The 16,431-nt window shown below is 30.7% G+C and overlaps 1 protein-coding gene across 2 annotated transcripts in view; it reads left to right on the plus strand.

The window, feature by feature from the left end:
- Positions 1-2,581: 2,581 nt before the first annotated feature.
- SF1 (splicing factor 1) overlaps positions 2,582-16,431 on the plus strand; it is a 38,536-nt gene continuing 24,686 nt past the window's right edge. The window contains exons 1-2 of one of the 2 annotated variants that reach the window (XM_053719984.1): positions 2,582-2,683; positions 15,744-15,869. In XM_053719984.1, coding sequence (XP_053575959.1) covers positions 2,680-2,683; positions 15,744-15,869 — 130 coding nt within the window. In that variant the 5' untranslated portion in view covers positions 2,582-2,679. Of the gene's footprint in view, positions 2,684-15,742; positions 15,870-16,431 lie in introns of those variants that run through there. The other variant, XM_053719985.1, reaches the window with a different exon arrangement.

Here is a 16,431-nt window from a genome sequence, read left to right on the forward strand (position 1 = left end):
GTATATATAAATATATATATAGTATGTGGCAGTGCTAAGCAATAATATAAATATACACATGTTTGTATAGATATAGTGCACACATAAAGTATATATAAATATATATATATAGTATGTGGCAGTGCTAAGCAATAATATAAATATACATACGTTTGTATAGATATAGTGCACACATAAAGTATATATAAATATATATATATATATATAGTATGTGGCAGTGCTAAGCAATATAAATATACATACGTTTTGTATAGATATAGTGCACACATAAAGTATATATAAATATATATATATAGTATGTGGCAGTGCTAAGCAATAATATATATATACACATGTTTGTATAGATATAGTGCACACATAAAGTATATATAAATATATATATATAGTATGTGGCAGTGCTAAGCAATAATATAAATATACATACGTTTGTATAGATATAGTGCACACATAAAGTATATATAAATATATATATATAGTATGTGGCAGTGCTAAGCAATAATATAAATATACATACGTTTGTATAGATACAGTGCAAACATAAAGTATATATAAATATATATATAGTATGTGGCAGTGCTAAGCAATAATATAAATATACATACGTTTGTATAGATATAGTGCACACATAAAGTATATATAAATATATATATATAGTATGTGGCAGTGCTAAGCAATATAAATATACATACGTTTGTATAGATATAGTGCACACATAAAGTATATATAAATATATATATATAGTATGTGGCAGTGCTAAGCAATAATATAAATATACATACGTTTGTATAGATATAGTGCACACATAAAGTATATATATATATATATATATATATATATATATATAGTATGTGGCAGTGCTAAGCAATATAAATATACATACGTTTTGTATAGATATAGTGCACACATAAAGTATATATAAATATATATATATAGTATGTGGCAGTGCTAAGCAATAATATAAATATACATACGTTTGTATAGATACAGTGCAAACATAAAGTATATATAAATATATATATATAGTATGTGGCAGTGCTAAGCAATAATATAAATATACATACGTTTGTATAGATATAGTGCACACATAAAGTATATATAAATATATATATAGTATGTGGCAGTGCTAAGCAATAATATAAATATACATACGTTTGTATAGATACAGTGCACACATAAAGTATATATAAATATATATATAGTATGTGGCAGTGCTAAGCAATAATATAAATATACACGTTTGTATAGATATAGTGCACACATAAAGTATATATAAATATATATATATATAGTATGTGGCAGTGCTATGCAATAATATAAATATACATACGTTTGTATAGATACAGTGCAAACATAAAGTATATATAAATATATATATAGTATGTGGCAGTGCTAAGCAATAATATAAATATACACATGTTTGTATAGATATAGTGCACACATAAAGTATATATAAATATATATATATAGTATGTGGCAGTGCTAAGCAATAATATAAATATACATACGTTTGTATAGATACAGTGCAAACATAAAGTATATATAAATATATATATATAGTATGTGGCAGTGCTAAGCAATATAAATATACATACGTTTGTATAGATACAGTGCAAACATAAAGTATATATAAATATATATATAGTATGTGGCAGTGCTAAGCAATAATATAAATATACATACGTTTGTATAGATATAGTGCACACATAAAGTATATATAAATATATATATATAGTATGTGGCAGTGCTAAGCAATATAAATATACATACGTTTGTATAGATACAGTGCAAACATAAAGTATATATAAATATATATATATAGTATGTGGCAGTGCTAAGCAATAATATAAATATACATACGTTTGTATAGATATAGTGCACACATAAAGTATATATAAATATATATATATAGTATGTGGCAGTGCTATGCAATAATATAAATATACATACGTTTGTATAGATATAGTGCACACATAAAGTATATATAAATATATATATATAGTATGTGGCAGTGCTATGCAATAATATAAATATACATACGTTTGTATAGATATAGTGCACAAATAAAATATATATTTATATATATAAACTGATTCTAGTAGATGGATTCCCCAATAACAATGAACCAAACTCTCATATTGAATACGTCGCTGAGAGCCATTTTGTCACTCTAACACCTGAGCAAATAGCAAGATGGCCGTGTAAATTTGAACGACGTTGAAAAGGACCTATCAGAACGTGCAGACAAAGGCAAAAGGGCGGACTTAAATGTGATTGTTACTCTTCTTTTACGTCTCCACCAGTAAGGCGGGTTATTTAGTTCATTGCGTTATGATTGGCATGAGGCTTCTAAAATCACGTACATACAAAGTTTTGCGTCAGCAATACTCCGACCATAAGGCTTTTCATCAATTGATACTCATTTATCCAATCCGTACACCCTATTTTTTCCGCCAATCTAGTGCCAGTTTATTTCTCCGCTTACCAGCAGACTGACATAACTCTGATCCAATTACCTATAAGCTTATCTCCTAACCCACCAATCAGCGCGGCGATACCGTCATACAGTGGGCGGGATCTGAGAGTTTATAAAAGCCTCATCGGCAGCCTTGGCCTACTAGTCACCGTGGCGCACACGTAACGGATTATAGCGTGCTTTGAGTTTCCGGAACAGACCACGTGATGGGTGAGGAGCCGGCCCTTAGCTTTGTACTAATAACCGGGTCGTTGTTGTAGATACTGGTGTATGTGGGACCGTGCACGTGAATCTCCGTGAGAGAGCATTACGTGTGTTATTTTATATGTAACTTATAGTCATAAAGGGGCTGAGGCGTATAGCCTAGGGCTCTTGTGCTAGGCATGGGGCCCATGTTGCAGATACCCAGCTGTAGACACACAGGCATTACTATATAATATATATATTGCTAAATGTACTTGTGCTGTAATAGAAAAGCATGAGGTGCTGGCAATGTGTATTTGCTTTGTTTATGTATATATATGTTAACGACATAAAGCTCTCAAGCGCATTTATTATAGTGTATAGTGTGTGTGTTTGTATGTATGCTAGTGTGTGTGTTTGTATGTATGCTAGTGTGTGTGTTTGTATGCTAGTGTGTGTGTTTGTATGCTAGTGTGTGTGTTTGTATGCTAGTGTGTGTGTTTGTATGCTAGTGTGTGTGTTTGTATGCTAGTGTGTGTGTTTGTATGCGAGTGTGTGTGTTTGTATGCGAGTGTGTGTGTTTGTATGCGAGTGTGTGTGTTTGTATGCTAGTGTGTGTGTTTGTATGCTAGTGTGTGTGTTTGTATGCTAGTGTGTGTGTTTGTATGCTAGTGTGTGTGTTTGTATGCTAGTGTGTGTGTATGTATGCTAGTGTGTGTGTATGTATGCTAGTGTGTGTGTTTGTATGCTAGTGTGTGTGTTTGTATGCTAGTGTGTGTGTTTGTATGCTAGTGTGTGTGTTTGTATGCTAGTGTGTGTGTTTGTATGCTAGTGTGTGTGTTTGTATGCGAGTGTGTGTGTTTGTATGCGAGTGTGTGTGTTTGTATGCGAGTGTGTGTGTTTGTATGCGAGTGTGTGTGTTTGTATGCTAGTGTGTGTGTTTGTATGCTAGTGTGTGTGTTTGTATGCTAGTGTGTGTGTTTGTATGCGAGTGTGTGTGTTTGTATGCGAGTGTGTGTGTTTGTATGCTAGTGTGTGTGTTTGTATGCTAGTGTGTGTGTTTGTATGCTAGTGTGTGTGTTTGTATGCTAGTGTGTGTGTTTGTATGCGAGTGTGTGTGTTTGTATGCGAGTGTGTGTGTTTGTATGCGAGTGTGTGTGTTTGTATGCGAGTGTGTGTGTATGTATGCGAGTGTGTGTGTATGTATGCTAGTGTGTGTGTTTGTATGCTAGTGTGTGTGTTTGTATGCTAGTGTGTGTGTTTGTATGCTAGTGTGTGTGTATGTATGCTAGTGTGTGTGTTTGTATGCTAGTGTGTGTGTTTGTATGCTAGTGTGTGTGTATGTATGCTAGTGTGTGTGTATGTATGCTAGTGTGTGTGTATGTATGCTAGTGTGTGTGTATGTATGCTAGTGTGTGTGTATGTATGCTAGTGTGTTTGTTTGTATGTATGCTAGTGTGTGTGTTTGTATGCTAGTGTGTGTGTTTGTATGCTAGTGTGTGTGTTTGTATGCTAGTGTGTGTGTTTGTATGCGAGTGTGTGTGTTTGTATGCGAGTGTGTGTGTTTGTATGCGAGTGTGTGTGTTTGTATGCGAGTGTGTGTGTTTGTATGCGAGTGTGTGTGTTTGTATGCGAGTGTGTGTGTTTGTATGCGAGTGTGTGTGTTTGTATGCGAGTGTGTGTGTTTGTATGCGAGTGTGTGTGTTTGTATGCGAGTGTGTGTGTTTGTATGGTAGTGTGTGTGTTTGTATGGTAGTGTGTGTGTTTGTATGGTAGTGTGTGTGTTTGTATGGTAGTGTGTGTGTTTGTATGGTAGTGTGTGTGTATGGTATGGTAGTGTGTGTGTGTATGGTATGGTAGTGTGTGTGTGTATGGTATGGTAGTGTGTGTGTGTATGGTATGCTAGTGTGTGTGTATGGTATGCTAGTGTGTGTGTATGGTATGCTAGTGTGTGTGTATGGTATGCTAGTGTGTGTATGCGTATAGTGTGTGTGCGCGCGCGTATATAATCTCTCATCTTATTGTCCTATATTGGTTTCTTTTTCCTTTTTGTTTTTCCTCTCATCTGACCTATTTACTCTCCTCTGTTTATTTATTCTTTCTGGCTATTCTCAGCTATTTTCTTCTTCAGACACATTCTCTGCTTTTATGACCCCCCCTCTCACCCCCCTTCCTCCCTTCCATTTGTTGTATGTGATGTGTATCTATATCAGAATGATCAGTATTGCTTCAGACCTGAGGAAGAGAGGAAAACTCTCGAAAGCTTGTCTTTTAAATATTATGTTAGTCCAATAAAAAAGGTATCACTGCAATACTTTGTTTTTTGAGCATCTATATATATATATATGTATATATGTGTATGTATGTATATGTATGTATATATATGTGTATATGTATGTATATGTATATGTATGTATATGTGTATATGTATATATATATGTATGTATATGTGTGTATGTATATATGTGTATATATATGTATGTATATGTATGTATATGTATGTATATATATGTGTATATGTGTATATGTATATATATATGTATGTATATGTGTGTATGTATATATGTGTATATATATGTATGTATATGTATGTATATGTATGTATATGTATGTATATATGTATGTATATGTGTGTATATGTATATATGTGTATGTATGTATATATGTGTGTGTGTATATGTTCATATATCTATATTCATCTTGCCATACACCTTACAGGGTAGTATTTTGTTGTGTTGCTGTAGAACAACAAATAGTCAAGTTTTTTTATAACAAATTAACATCCTCCTTGCTGTAATTTTTATATAACCGCCCTCCACATACCATTTACCTTATTTGAAGGAACCAATCTACAGACAAGTGTTACACACAGTCATTATGGAAGTATAAAGTACATTGTTTTGCAGTTATCTGATAAATCCAATTTGGGACAGATATGTAACAGAGTTAGCCATAAGTCTTTTAGTGCCAGCTCTGCTGACTACAAAGTTCTCATTTTTTTATGCAACAAGTACAAATTTGTGTCACTAAGCAGTTTCGTTATACAAGTTTATATACAAATCTCAAGGTGTTTATGGTCTGTAAAGTCCAACTCTGATTCATAAGCATCACGGTTGGTAAACTGACTGGTGGGTTCTGTGACTGTTGCTGCCGTTGATTGTCTTAATAGGCTATTGTATGCTCAGGACCTGCAGTTCTTGGCTGCCCCCTATGAAATCTTTGTATGTTTAATCTCTCTTGTAGCGGTTAAAGACAGAGTTGAAACATGAGCAGTGCAATAGAGTAGGGCTTGAAAAACCCAGGAGCCACTGGCTCCTACAATTTTCCCCCTTGCTCCTAACTTTTAGGGTTATTTTCCATATGTCGATATACAAAACCACGGTCTGGATCCTGAATTTTAGACTGTTTTAGACAGATTTGTCAACCCCTGCACTAGTGTCACTTTAATGTATTTTATTTTGGTGCATATGGTAAGTGATAGGTTATGGATCAGTTTGCACATGTGCAGACTGGGGTAGCCATCACTCTTGTATTCCCTTAAAGGGACATTATACACTCATTTTTTATGTTTTATGAGAATACCGTCCGCTACCTACTCCAGCTTGCTCTTGTTTGTGTAAAGGGTCTTTTCATATGCAAAAGATGGGGAGAGGGGGAGTCTCTCATTTCCCACTTGCAGTGGGCTTTTCAGCTACCTTTTCAACAGAGCTTCTAAGTAAGTTTTTAAACAGTTTTATACTGGATTTTTATATCAGTAAATGTGCATCTTATTCTATATAGAAGTGTCTATTACATGCAGTTATATGACAATTAGTGTATACTGTATATTTATATCAGTGTCTGTACATATTCTGTATAGTAGTGTCTATTACATGCAGTTATATGAAAATGAGTGTATACTGTATATTTATATCAGTATCTGTACATATTCTGTATAGTAGCGTCTATTACATGCAGTTATATGACAATTAGTGTATACTGTATATTTATATCAGTATCTGTACATATTCTGTATAGTAGTGTCTATTACATGCAGTTATATGACAATTAGTGTATATACTGTATATTTATATCAGTATCTGTACATATTCTGTATAGTAGTGTCTATTACATGCAGTTATATGACAATTAGTATATACTGTATATTTATATCAGTATCTGTACATATTCTGTATAGTACTGTATATTACATGCAGTTATATGACAATTAGTGTATACTGTATATTTATATCAGTATCTGTACATATTCTGTATAGTAGTGTCTATTACATGCAGTTATAAGTAATTAGTGTATACTGTATAATTATATCAGTATCTGTACATATTCTGTATAGTAGTGTCTATTACATGCAGTTATATGACAATTAGTGTATACTGTATATTTATATCAGTATCTGTACATATTCTGTATAGTAGTGTCTATTACATGCAGTTATATGACAATTAGTGTATACTGTATATTTATATCAGTATCTGTACATATTCTGTATAGTAGTGTCTATTAAATGCAGTTATATGACAATTAGTGTATACTGTATATTTATATCAGTATCTGTACATATTCTGTATAGTAGTGTCTATTACATGCAGTTATATGACAATTAGTTTATACTGTATATTTATATCAGTATCTGTACATATTCTGTATAGTAGTGTCTATTACATGCAGTTATATGACAATTAGTGTATACTGTATATTTATATCAGTATCTGCATATATTCTGTATAGTAGTGTCTGTTACATGCAGTTATGACAATTAGTGTATACTGTATATTTATATCAGTAGCTGTACATATTCTGTATAGTAGTGTCTATTACATGCAGTTATATGACAATTAGTGTATACTGTATATTTATATCAGTATCTGTACATATTCTGTATAGTAGTGTCTATTACATGCAGTTATATGACAATTAGTGTATACTGTATATTTATATCAGTATCTGTACATATTCTGTATAGTAGTGTCTATTACATGCAGTTATATGACAATTAGTGTATACTGTATATTTATATCAGTATCTGTACATATTCTGTATAGTAGTGTCTATTACATGCAGTTATATGACAATTAGTGTATACTGCTGTATATTTATATCAGTATCTGTACATATTCTGTATAGTAGTGTCTATTACATGCATTTATAAGACAATTAGTGTATACTGTATATTTATATCAGTATCTGTACATATTCTGTATAGTAGTGTCTATTACATGCAGTTGTATGACAATTAATGTATACTGTATATTTATATCAGTATCTGTACATATTCTGTATAGTAGTGTCTGTTATATGCAGTTATATGTAATTAGTGTATACTGTATATTTATATCAGTATCTGTATATATTCTGTATAGCAGTGTCTATTACACGCAGTTATATGACAATTAGTGTATACTGTATATTTATATCAGTATCTGTACATATTCTGTATAGTAGTGTCTATTACATGCAGTTATATGACTATTAGTGTATACTGTATATTTATATCAGTATCTGTACATATTCTGTATAGTAGTGTCTATTACATGCAGTTATATGACAATTAGTGTATACTGTATATTTATATCAGTATCTGTACATATTCTGTATAGTAGTGTCTATTACATGCAGTTATATGACAATTAGTGTATACTGTATATTTATATCAGTATCTGTACATATTCTGTATAGTAGTGTATATTACATGCAGTTATATAACAATTAGTGTATACTGTATATTTATATCAGTATCTGTACATATTCTGTATAGTAGTGTCTATTACATGCAGTTATATGTAATTAGTGTATACTGTATATTTATATCAGTATCTGTACATATTCTGTATAGTAGTGTCTATTACATGCAGTTATATGACAATTAGTATATACTGTATATTTATATCAGTATCTGTACATATTCTGTATAGTAGTGTCTATTACATGCAGTTATATGACAATTAGTATATACTGTATATTTATATCAGTATCTGTACATATTCTGTATAGTAGTGTCTATTACATGCAGTTATATGACAATTAGTGTATACTGTATATTTATATCAGTATCTGTATATATTCTGTATAGCAGTGTCTATTACATGCAGTTATATGACAATTAGTGTATACTGTATATTTATATCAGTATCTGTACATATTCTGTATAGTAGTGTCTATTACATGCAGTTATATGACAATTAGTGTATACTGTATATTTATATCAGTATCTGTACATATTCTGTATAGTAGTGTCTATTACATGCAGTTATATGACAATTAGTGTATACTGTATATTTATATCAGTATCTGTACATATTCTGTATAGTAGTGTCTATTACATGCAGTTATATGACAATTAGTGTATACTGTATATTTATATCAGTATCTGTACATATTCTGTATAGTAGTGTCTATTACATGCAGTTATATGACAATAAGTGTATACTGTATATTTATATCAGTATCTGTACATATTCTGTATAGTAGTGTCTATTACATGCAGTTATATGACAATTAGTGTATACTGTATATTTATATCAGTATCTGTACATATTCTGTATAGTAGTGTCTATTACATGCAGTTATATGACAATAAGTGTATACTGTATATTTATATCAGTATCTGTACATATTCTGTATAGTAGTGTCTATTACATGCAGTTATATGACAATAAGTGTATACTGTATATTTATATCAGTATCTGTACATATTCTGTATAGTAGTGTCTATTACATGCAGTTATATGACAATTAGTGTATACTGTATATTTATATCAGTATCTGTACATATTCTGTATAGTAGTGTCTATTACATGCAGTTATATGACAATTAGTGTATACTGTATATTTATATCAGTATCTGTACATATTCTGTATAGTAGTGTCTATTACATGCAGTTATATGACAATTAGTGTATACTGTATATTTATATCAGTATCTGTACATATTCTGTATAGTAGTGTCTATTACATGCAGTTATATGACAATTAGTGTATACTGTATATTTATATCAGTATCTGTACATATTCTGTATAGTAGTGTCTATTACATGCAGTTATATGACAATTAGTGTATACTGTATATTTATATCAGTATCTGTACATATTCTGTATAGTAGTGTCTATTACATGCAGTTATATGACAATTAGTGTATACTGTATATTTATATCAGTATCTGTACATATTCTGTATAGTAGTGTCTATTACATGCAGTTATATGACAATTAGTGTATACTGTATATTTATATCAGTATCTGTACATATTCTGTATAGTAGTGTCTATTACATGCAGTTATATGACAATTAGTGTATACTGTATATTTATATCAGTATCTGTACATATTCTGTATAGTAGTGTCTATTACATGCAGTTATATGACAATTAGTGTATACTGTATATTTATATCAGTATCTGTACATATTCTGTATAGTAGTGTCTATTACATGCAGTTATATGACAATTAGTGTATACTGTATATTTATATCAGTATCTGTACATATTCTGTATAGTAGTGTCTATTACATGCAGTTATATGACAATTAGTGTATACTGTATATTTATATCAGTATCTGTACATATTCTGTATAGTAGTGTCTATTACATGCAGTTATATGACAATTAGTGTATACTGTATATTTATATCAGTATCTGTACATATTCTGTATAGTAGTGTCTATTACATGCAGTTATATGACAATTAGTGTATACTGTATATTTATATCAGTATCTGTACATATTCTGTATAGTAGTGTCTATTACATGCAGTTATATGACAATTAGTGTATACTGTATATTTATATCAGTATCTGTACATATTCTGTATAGTAGTGTCTATTACATGCAGTTATATGACAATTAGTGTATACTGTATATTTATATCAGTATCTGTACATATTCTGTATAGTAGTGTCTATTACATGCAGTTATATGACAATTAGTGTATACTGTATATTTATATCAGTATCTGTACATATTCTGTATAGTAGTGTCTATTACATGCAGTTATATGACAATTAGTGTATACTGTATATTTATATCAGTATCTGTACATATTCTGTATAGTAGTGTCTATTACATGCAGTTATATGACAATTAGTGTATACTGTATATTTATATCAGTATCTGTACATATTCTGTATAGTAGTGTCTATTACATGCAGTTATATGACAATTAGTGTATACTGTATATTTATATCAGTATCTGTACATATTCTGTATAGTAGTGTCTATTACATGCAGTTATATGACAATTAGTGTATACTGTATATTTATATCAGTATCTGTACATATTCTGTATAGTAGTGTCTATTACATGCAGTTATATGACAATTAGTGTATACTGTATATTTATATCAGTATCTGTACATATTCTGTATAGTAGTGTCTATTACATGCAGTTATATGACAATTAGTGTATACTGTATATTTATATCAGTATCTGTACATATTCTGTATAGTAGTGTCTATTACATGCAGTTATATGACAATTAGTGTATACTGTATATTTATATCAGTATCTGTACATATTCTGTATAGTAGTGTCTATTACATGCAGTTATATGACAATTAGTGTATACTGTATATTTATATCAGTGTCTGTACATATTCTGTATAGTAGTGTCTATTACATGCAGTTATATGACAATTTGTGTATACTGTATATTTATATCAGTATCTGTACATATTCTGTATAGTAGTGTCTATTACATGCAGTTATATGTAATTAGTGTATACTGTATATTTATATCAGTATCTGTACATACTCTGTATAGTAGTGTCTATTACATGCAGTTATATGACAATTAGTTATACTGTATATTTATATCAGTATCTGTACATATTCTGTATAGTAGTGTCTATTACATGCAGTTATATGACAATTAGTGTATACTGTATATTTATATCAGTATCTGTACATATTCTGTATAGTAGTGTCTATTACATGCAGTTATATGACAATTAGTGTATACTGTATATTTATATCAGTATCTGTACATATTCTGTATAGTAGTGTCTATTACATGCAGTTATATGACAATTAGTGTATACTGTATATTTATATCAGTATCTGTACATATTCTGTATAGTAGTGTCTATTACATGCAGTTATATGACAATTAGTGTATACTGTATATTTATATCAGTATCTGTACATATTCTGTATAGTAGTGTCTATTACATGCAGTTATATGACAATTAGTGTATACTGTATATTTATATCAGTATCTGTACATATTCTGTATAGTAGTGTCTATTACATGCAGTTATATGACAATTAGTGTATACTGTATATTTATATCAGTATCTGTACATATTCTGTATAGTAGTGTCTATTACATGCAGTTATATGAAATTAGTGTATACTGTATATTTATATCAGTATCTGTACATATTCTGTATAGTAGTGTCTATTACATGCAGTTATATGACAATTAGTGTATACTGTATATTTATATCAGTATCTGTACATATTCTGTATAGTAGTGTCTATTACATGCAGTTATATGACAATTAGTGTATACTGTATATTTATATCAGTATCTGTACATATTCTGTATAGTAGTGTCTATTACATGCAGTTATATGACAATTAGTGTATACTGTATATTTATATCAGTATCTGTACATATTCTGTATAGTAGTGTCTATTACATGCAGTTATATGACAATTAGTGTATACTGTATATTTATATCAGTATCTGTACATATTCTGTATAGTAGTGTCTATTACATGCAGTTATATGACAATTAGTGTATACTGTATATTTATATCAGTATCTGTACATATTCTGTATAGTAGTGTCTATTACATACAGTTATATGACAATTAGTGTATACTGTATATTTATATCAGTATCTGTACATATTCTGTATAGTAGTGTCTATTACATGCAGTTATATGACAATTAGTGTATACTGTATATTTATATCAGTATCTGTACATATTCTGTATAGTAGTGTCTATTACATGCAGTTATATGACAATTAGTGTATACTGTATATTTATATCAGTATCTGTACATATTCTGTATAGTAGTGTCTATTACATGCAGTTATATGACAATTAGTGTATACTGTATATTTATATCAGTATCTGTACATATTCTGTATAGTAATGTCTATTACATGCAGTTATATGAAAATTAGTGTATACTGTATATTTATATCAGTATCTGTACATATTCTGTATAGTAGTGTCTATTACATGCAGTTATATGACAATTAGTGTATACTGTATATTTATATCAGTATCTGTACATATTCTGTATAGTAGTGTCTATTACATGCAGTTATATGACAATTAGTGTATACTGTATAATTATATCAGTATCTGTATATATTCTGTATAGTAGTGTCTATTACATGCAGTTATATGACAATTAGTTATACTGTATATTTATATCATTATCTGTACATATTCTGTATAGTAGTGTCTATTACATGCAGTTATATGTAATTAGTGTATACTGTATATTTATATCAGTATCTGTACATATTCTGTATAGTAGTGTCTATTACATGCAGTTATATGACAATTAGTGTATACTGTATATTTATATCAGTGTCTGTACATATTCTGTATAGTAGTGTCTATTACATGCAGTTATATGATAATTAGTGTATACTGTATATTTATATCAGTATCTGTACATATTCTGTATAGTAGTGTCTGTTACATGCAGTTATATGACAATTAGTGTATACTGTATATTTATATCAGTATCTGTACATATTCTGTATAGTAGTGTCTGTTACATGCAGTTATATGACAATTAGTATATACTGTATATTTATATCAGTATCTGTACATATTCTGTATAGTAGTGTCTATTACATGCAGTTATATGACAATTAGTGTATACTGTATATTTATATCAGTATCTGTACATATTCTGTATAGTAGTGTCTATTACATGCAGTTATATGAAAATTAGTGTATACTGTCCCTTTAGGGTGGTTTAGCACTATTTGAACTTGGTTGCTATTGCAAAGAATGATTTGCCAATCATGATTGTGGATGCCAAACTGATAATCCACCTTTTTTAAAAGCATGTGAGACCATAGAAGCTTAGGGAGGGAAGGAAAGGTAAACAAAAGCTCACATAAATTGCCTTAAAGTATTAACCTAAGCCTCCCTGGGAGAAAGTGAAACAAGCACATTTTTTGTTGTATTTTAAAACAATAGACTGCAAAATAAATATTAAATATATATTGCAATAATATTTCACTTACAATAATGAAACATTTTTATTTCGTTGTTGAAATGTCAAGTTTAATGGACCACTACATAAAATTGGATTTAATGATTGACAAATGCACAATAAAAAGACAATGCAATAGCACTTCCTGGTGCAGACAGAATTTGAATCAAACAGTAGAATATTCTGGAAAATTTCAAAAGTTTATTCATTATTTCTTCCCCTGTATTATGTGACAGCCATTCTACAATCACAAAATGCATATAAGTGTATAAACTGTGCACTTTTGCACTTGCTTGTCGGAGCCGGAGCCTCAGAAATGTATATATTATTTACTATGTTGGGGGAGTCGAGTCACAATTAAACTTTCATAGTTCAGATAGAGTGCAGAATTTTAAAACAATTTTCCATTATCAAAATGTGCACATTTTTTTTACAATACGCACATTGACTCACCAGCTCTTACTGAGCATGTGCAAGAATTTACTGTGCATATATGTGTTTTGTTATTGGTTGATGGCTGTCACATGATACAGGGGGACACAAATTGGATTAAATGAAATTTGCCAGGAAATATTCTACTGCTCATTTCAAATTTGTCTTTGTCAGTCATATTTTATACATTTATTAATTATTCAATTCTACTGTTTAGTGGTCCTTTAAAGGAACATTAAATACTTTACATTAAATAAAACTTTTAATAGTCATAATGTAGATTTTATTAAATTAATCCAACCCACCATGCTATATTTTAACACATATTAGCCTACCTTGTAATATTTTAGTTTAATCTGCCGTTTCCCCATTCCATGATGCATCCGTCTTGACCATTGGAAAGGACAGGCACTATTCCAGATGTCACTTTGCATATTACTGTGAGCGCGCACAAATGCGAACATCGCACTGTCCAGCAATATCAGAAACAATTCGCTGTCAATAACCACGGCGATTGTAGCGAATGTGAGTGTGCATCGTCGGCTCGAGGTCTGACAGCGACAGCGGCAGCTCCAAAAAAACAACCTATTTCTCATATATATATATATATATTTTTTTTTTTAATAGCAATCAATGTAAGTTATAGTAGAATTTAAAGCTAAAGCACATAAATGCGCTGACATTTGATTTGCTCATCTGATGTCACACAAATTCCTTTCACTATCAAGCTCACCAGTTGAAAGAATAAGCTTCATAGATGTAGTTGCAAAACCACGCATGCTTATTAGATTAGGTGCGAGCGCGCACAGTGACTGCACATACAGAACATATGTTACAATATTTGGTGCACACTGGGGTATGTAGGCAGTGGTTTATTTCTAAAGATTATAAATGAACACATTGAGGGGTAAATAAAGTGACAATATCAAGGTCGTAGGCATTACACTGCTGAAAATATTTAGTCAGTATAAGAGGTGTTATAGGACCCTTTTTGAGCTTAAACATTTCTAATTTTACTTGTATTATGCAATTTGCTTTGTTCTCGTGATGCTCAAAAGCAGCAATGCATTACTGGGAGCTAGCTGCTGATTGGTTGCTATATATATATATATATATATATATATATATCTTGTCTTTGGATCACCAAATAGAAGTCAATTGGAAAGGTATTTAAAACTGTATGTGCTATTAGAATCATAAAAGAAAAAATGTGGGTTTCATGTCCCTTTAGTGATGTCCTCTTGTGCAATTAACTGTAAATTTATAGTATATTACAGTAGGAAACTCGCAGCTTTCTTTAGCGTCCCTTTGAGTAGCAGGAATCGTAACCATGGGTCAGCGATGTTGGTCAATGTATTGGGTTAAGAAAACAGACTCAATTTTATTTTTTGTGTGCAAATGATGACTATCGGAATATGGAAAACTTATATTTTTTTTAATCCTTCTAAACATTTGTTTGCCTCTTCCAGATTTCTCACGGAAGCGTAAGCGGAGTCGCTGGAATGATGAGACCCCCGATCAGAAGACCATCATCCCAGGGATGCCAACTGTAATACCACCCGGACTTAGCCGCGAGCAAGAGAGAGCTTATATAGGTAATTTGCACATGTCCTTCTTTCGCTGCTTTATCGTGGTTACTAAGTATCTAATGGTTTTAATTATTTTAAATTGTTCATGATATTGATCTGGGTTTTGAAATGGGCATTTACTTAATTTTAGAAACATTAATATTGACAAATTGGTTTTGTTACATAAGTTTATGAGAACCAACTTCTCACGCTCTCAGCTTTAATGACGTAAATTTCTGCTTCTGCGCGTTGCAGATATTGAAAATTGGTCAGCAAATGCTGCGTCGTCAAATTGTTGGCGTGAGACATTGGAAAGTTCTTAGATGGTGAAACTGAACTGTGATCCCTCCAGTATATTTCCCTTCTGATTTTCTCTTTAGTTACTAATCGTGTTAATTTAGTATTGCTTTTTTACTGGTTTACTTATCTCGCAATTAATACATGTAATTGTTGTGTGTGTTTTTCTTTTTAAATTTTAATAGCTTATCGTATAACTTTATTTGTAGTAAATATATTGCTTTTTCATATTACTCTTCTGCTTTGCCATAGAATAGGAGTAGTAAAAAATGTTTTTGTAGCAAGCTGTGTG

The sequence above is a fragment of the Bombina bombina genome, chromosome 7 (genome assembly GCF_027579735.1).
Source record: "Bombina bombina isolate aBomBom1 chromosome 7, aBomBom1.pri, whole genome shotgun sequence".
NCBI lineage: Eukaryota > Metazoa > Chordata > Amphibia > Anura > Bombinatoridae > Bombina > Bombina bombina.